Below are 5,339 nucleotides of genomic sequence, written 5' to 3'. Positions count from 1 at the left end.
CAATGAATCCAAGCGATCGCAGAAACGCGACGTTCGCAGCGCTCAACAGATTTCCGTTCTCTCGTCCTCCTCCTCCTCCTCTTCCTCCTTTTCTTTCAACGTAGGGAAAAGACGCGTTGTTTTTTTTCATGCATGAATCACCAACAATGAGCATGGTATAACGTGTGTAGCATATCTCACGCTACACGTTTTCTCACGTGCAATCGTATCGTTATCTCTTCCCCGCGAAAATCAATCGGATGACCGTTTTGATCCACCACTCGCAATGTTATATCGGTGATGCTCCTCACGATGACCGGTAGGTAAATGATCTGCGTCGGCGTTTCCGACACCTTATATCCCGGTGGAACACTCGGCACGAACTCGTGTATCGTATGTACTGGTTTGTCGTTGTTGTAAACCCCCGCGGTAATGTTGCATTCCACACGTATGACGTTGACACTCATGATATTAATTGGTTTGTCAGACACGTACCATTTGTTTGGTTCCAATACACGTGTTGCTGAGAAACCTAATACGGAGCCAATATTGTTTGGTTTTGAGAAATCTACTCTGTACATACATTTTATCTCAGTCCTCATAGTATTGTCATTAGCGCGAAGAACAATATTATATTGGTTTTCCTTCTCCTCGTCATCATCATACTCATCGTTGTCGTACACACAATACTCGTTGAGGAAGACATCGTCATCCTTTGACTTTTCCAACCGTCTGTCGAGAAGCGCAGCTTTGAGATATCTTTTGATAACACGCAACTCGTACGATCCTTCGGGAATGACGATCTTTTCGTCGTTCTCCCCAAAGAAAAATGTATCGTTCGTTGAATTAACGTTCGGTATCGTGTTGTAGGTCTCAAAATTTGCAAGACCCAACTCGTATTCACCGTCACTGAGATCGAGAGCGGGAAAATAGCTCGCGACGAGAACACTGCTCGTTCCCGTCAGCGTGAGCGTCAGCGACATTATGGTCGAGTCGACTGAAGTGTATCTCGAGTGCGCTGGTTTTTTTATCTAGGACGCGTCCAATCGAATTCGTAAAGAAACCGCAAACACAATTGACCGCAGAAAGTCTGATTGAATGTTTGATACGATTGATGATTGTATTATACGTTACGTTGGCGTCCCCTAGATAGCGCGTGAGTTCTCGCGGAGGTTGAAGATTTCCAAAACTGTCAAAGTATGTATACAACACTGTTCACCTTTTTCGCATAGGCAACCCAATGTGTAACCGGACCCACCTTGTCGTCGAGATTTACGATGCCACACTCCTGACGTCGCGCTTTTATGGGTAAATCGTCACGCATGAACACCCCTCTAAAGTGTGGTATGCGTAGTTTACGCGCCGCTCGATTCAATTGTCCGCTCGTCGTGACGTCAAACATCGGTAAATTGAGCGCCTCTAGCGTCTCCGTCCACGTTTTTTTTTACTTTTCCCACTCTTACCGCTTCTTTGTCCACCACCTCCATGTTTTTTGTACGGTGCGAGATGCAATCCGCAACCCTCCATCGTCCGATTGTGACGTTGCAACTCCTCTAACTGACGTCGCGCGGCTTTATTGTCGTTCACCGCTTTTGCTACACCGGCGGCTCCACCAATCAAGGAACCAAGTACTCCCAAAATTGGTAGAATGGGCAATAAGCCTCCGCGTTTCGCCGTTGGCAATATTCTCTTCGTCCTCTTCCTCCCCCTTGTTTTCCTTCCTCTCTTCATACCCATTCCCAATTTCGTTTTTACCTTCATAGCGGCCCATACGGCGGTCGCCGCGGTTCTCTCGCCAAGGGTCGTGTCTTTCGCTGTAATACAATCGCGCGCTTTCTCAGCGAGGACTCGATCGGCGTCGTGACGATCGACGAGTTTACCGCTTCGCGAGTACGCATGTCGTGCTCGCGGCACGCCGCGTCCATTGGATTCACCCCTCGCTCACCGCGCTGCAATCGTTCGGCGAGACGAGTTCCAGGTCCGCAAAATTGATAACCGGGCACGTGTAGTTCGAAAGGAAGCGCGTTTATCGCACTGTTCAACAGACCGGCGCCTATTCGTTTCGCTTGCTTTGACATTGAACGCAATCCTTAACGAGCGGCGGTGGACCGTCAATGTGCGTTCTCTGCCAAGGTTGGTTGTAATGCTCGAGACACGCGCGATAACTTTGCACCTCGGGGTCAGTTTTCAGAGTAACGTCCAATTTATCCCACAACTGGTCTACATAGGTGCCGAAGTAGCGCAGCAGAATGTGTTTTGACAGAAAACGTAACTGTTCGGGAGACCACTCGAGAATATCGCGCCTATCCAGCAGTGTGAGAAAAATATTGACGACTGCGCGAACCGACGAATCGGTCCTGTATAAATAGAACGAATCGGCGCGCAAGCGCGCATTACACGTGCCAAAATGCGATTCGTGCCACGATTACCGACGATTGGGGTGCGCAATCTTGATCTCAGAACACGAATGATGTCGGACGTTAGTGATACACGTAGACACGGCCCCTTATTACCCAACACAATACGCTGCATTATCTGTGGACCATCTAACTGCGGTAAGACTAACGTGTTGATAAGTCTATTGGAAAGTCCACACGGCATACGTTTCTCAAACGTGTATGTGTACTCGAAATCTCTGCATCAACCCAAGTATCGATACCTCGAACGTTTGTTCGATTCGATAGAAGAGACGGCTATCACGCATTCTCGAATAATAGTGATGTCATACCCCCCGACGAGGCGCTTTCCGAATCGATATTTATATTCGACGACGTGGTCTGCGATAAACAGGATACAATTAGAGAGTGCTTTTCCATGGGTCGACACTCGAAAATCGATTGTTTCTATCTCTGTCAGACATATGCCAAGATACCGAAACATTTAATACGTGACAACGCAAATCTGTTGATCCTATTTCGACAGGATGAAACCAATATGAAACACGTATACAACTATCACGTGAACACCGACATGTCGTACGAGAACTTTCGCGCGCTGTGTCGCGAAAGTTGGCGTCGAAAGTACGGCTTTGTGGTTATAGATAAGGACAGCGCACTGCGAAATGGTAGATACAGACGTGGATTTAACGACTTCGTCGTACTGTAGACCAACCAGAACGATGAGTACCGCCGAGCAGGAGAGAACTGTAAAAGAAATCGCTAAAACGCGCGCATGGATTCGTAAGAAACATCGCGCTCTGAAAACTGGTAACCTGAAGGAGGAGATCGCTCTGGAGAGACATTTCAAGCCGATAGTCGAACCGTTGAAACGCATCGCCGAACGTGTCGAAAACTCATCCGATGGAGCCGTTCTCGTGAAGACAGCACGCAAGGAGAGCACCTACGACTGCGATTAGGGCGACGACGACGACGACGACGATGTTTTCAAAGCAACAACTCCAGACGAATCATTGAAGGTGAAAACAAAAAAACAACGACCTATCGAGACCGCAGCCTCACCCACAATCGGTTCCACACCAATAGAATCGCGCAAGGTGATTAGATCTACACCGATAGAATCGCGAACGACTGTTACACCGTTAGAAAAAGTTAGTCCCATACGTGGAACGGGAAGAGGTGTATGAGACGGATGAGGCGCCGATCTCGCTCGAAACGTCCGCGAGAGAGACTCTGCAAACGGTGCAAGGTCATGATATGTTGCATAGTCAATTGGGACCGTTGGGACAAAAATACAAAGGCGATCTTTTCGGTGGAGAGAACAAGAATGCGAACGATCACGTTTACGGTATGTACGTCAGCGAGGATGGGGCTAAACTCGGTGACAAGCGATTCCACGTTGACAAGGACGATTCGAAGATCATCGATGGAACGAGGTACGTCGGTACTCCCGGTCTGTACGAATTGATTTTCAAACGACTCCCCGACGATCTTGCCTACACCAAAAACGATTTGCAAACGTATAAGAGTATACTGCTGACGACAAACGCTCACAGACACGGTCGCAGCGCGAGTATGCCGATCATGGGTAACAAGGGTTACAAGTACAGTACGATTATCGGTCCGCTCATTCGCGGTGATAAGAAAAAAGGCGCGGGTGCGACCCGCGTCCCGTCAACCATGAGAGTAACCGATAACAAAGTAGATTACGTTCACTGGGACGATCCCAACGAATTGACAGATCGTCTTCGATTGCTCGATTCTTCTCGTCTCGCTGGCAACAATGCTCACGACAACGAAATTCTATCGATAATCGAGGAGCTTCGCGAGGCTGGATTCATTATAAATTAACCTGGTTTCATCAATCGTGTCAGCAGTACGGTTCACACACCGAAGACGTCATGTATGTCAACAAGTTTGGCATGTCTCTGGAGAGACATGAAAACGATGGAATTGCATTGAACGAAACACGTTCATCAATCGCATCCTTGCGGAGGTACGTGCTCGAAAATACGTTGAATCCAAACACTGTTGACTACGACGGACGCTCGCGTAAGATACGACGTATAGGTGAACCTCATGACGAGAACGACGCGACAAGTAAAAACTATGTGGATACTGCGATTCACACGCTTTCACATCGATTGGAAGGTCAGCTGCACGATTTGGAAGAGAACGCAAAGACGTTTGAGAGGAGGATACAAGAGGTAAAAACAACGCTCGAGAGCAACCAGTCTACAATGAATAAGCATGAACGTAGACTACAGGAGTTGTATGACCTGATAGGGTAAAGCGTGATGCACATGGCGAATAACAGGATACTCGTGGACGCGCAAGAAAAAAAGTTACAAACGTTGCAACAAACACTCGGCGAAAGAATTGAAAAAGGAACGCTCGACAGACATATGGCCGTCGTCGATGTTACTAACACAGCATCGAATCTGAAAACTAATATTGCCTTACACAACAGACAGTTGCTTATTCTGCAGACCGCTGTGAAAGAGTTGATAGCAGCGTTGCAATATAACAATAAGCATGGAGAACATCCTCGATTACAAGAAGTTCTCGATCTTTTAAAACCTGAATTAAAAAAAAAGAGGACGATGAGCGTCGAGAAACGAAGACTCGTGGAGGAGCTGCACGCCCCGACGCGGAAGAACTTTCCACGACGACGTGTCATAGTGCGAGGATACGACGATCTGTGGCAGGCTGATGTGGTGGAAATGCGACCGTACTCGCGATTCAATAAGAGTCACAATTACATACTGACAGTCATCGATGTATTAAGCAAATACGCGTGGGCTTTGCCGCTCAAGAGCAAGGGTGGAAAGGAAGTGGCCGCGACCCTCTCTAAACTTTTTCGCGAGAGCGCGCGATGTCCGAAGAATTTGCAAACGGACAAGGGGAAGGAGTTCTACAACGCTGACGTGCAAGAAGTGTTACAAAAACGTCGCATCAACCATT

General features: G+C 47.7%; 1 protein-coding gene across 1 annotated transcript in view; it reads left to right on the top strand.

The window, feature by feature from the left end:
• Nucleotides 1–4,672: 4,672 nt before the first annotated feature.
• Nucleotides 4,673–5,339, top strand: part of LOC105556609 — a 1,362-nt gene continuing 695 nt past the window's right edge. Inside the window, exon 1 of the mRNA XM_012003706.1 lies at nucleotides 4,673–5,311. Within this exon, the coding sequence (XP_011859096.1) occupies nucleotides 4,673–5,311 (639 nt within the window). The remainder of the gene's footprint in view (nucleotides 5,312–5,339) is intronic.

The sequence above is a fragment of the Vollenhovia emeryi genome, unplaced genomic scaffold (assembly GCF_000949405.1).
Source record: "Vollenhovia emeryi isolate VEMERY1.0 unplaced genomic scaffold, V.emery_V1.0 DF939898.1, whole genome shotgun sequence".
NCBI lineage: Eukaryota > Metazoa > Arthropoda > Insecta > Hymenoptera > Formicidae > Vollenhovia > Vollenhovia emeryi.
The sequence above is the reverse complement of the archived record's forward strand: the minus strand, read 5'-3'. Positions and strand labels throughout refer to the sequence as shown.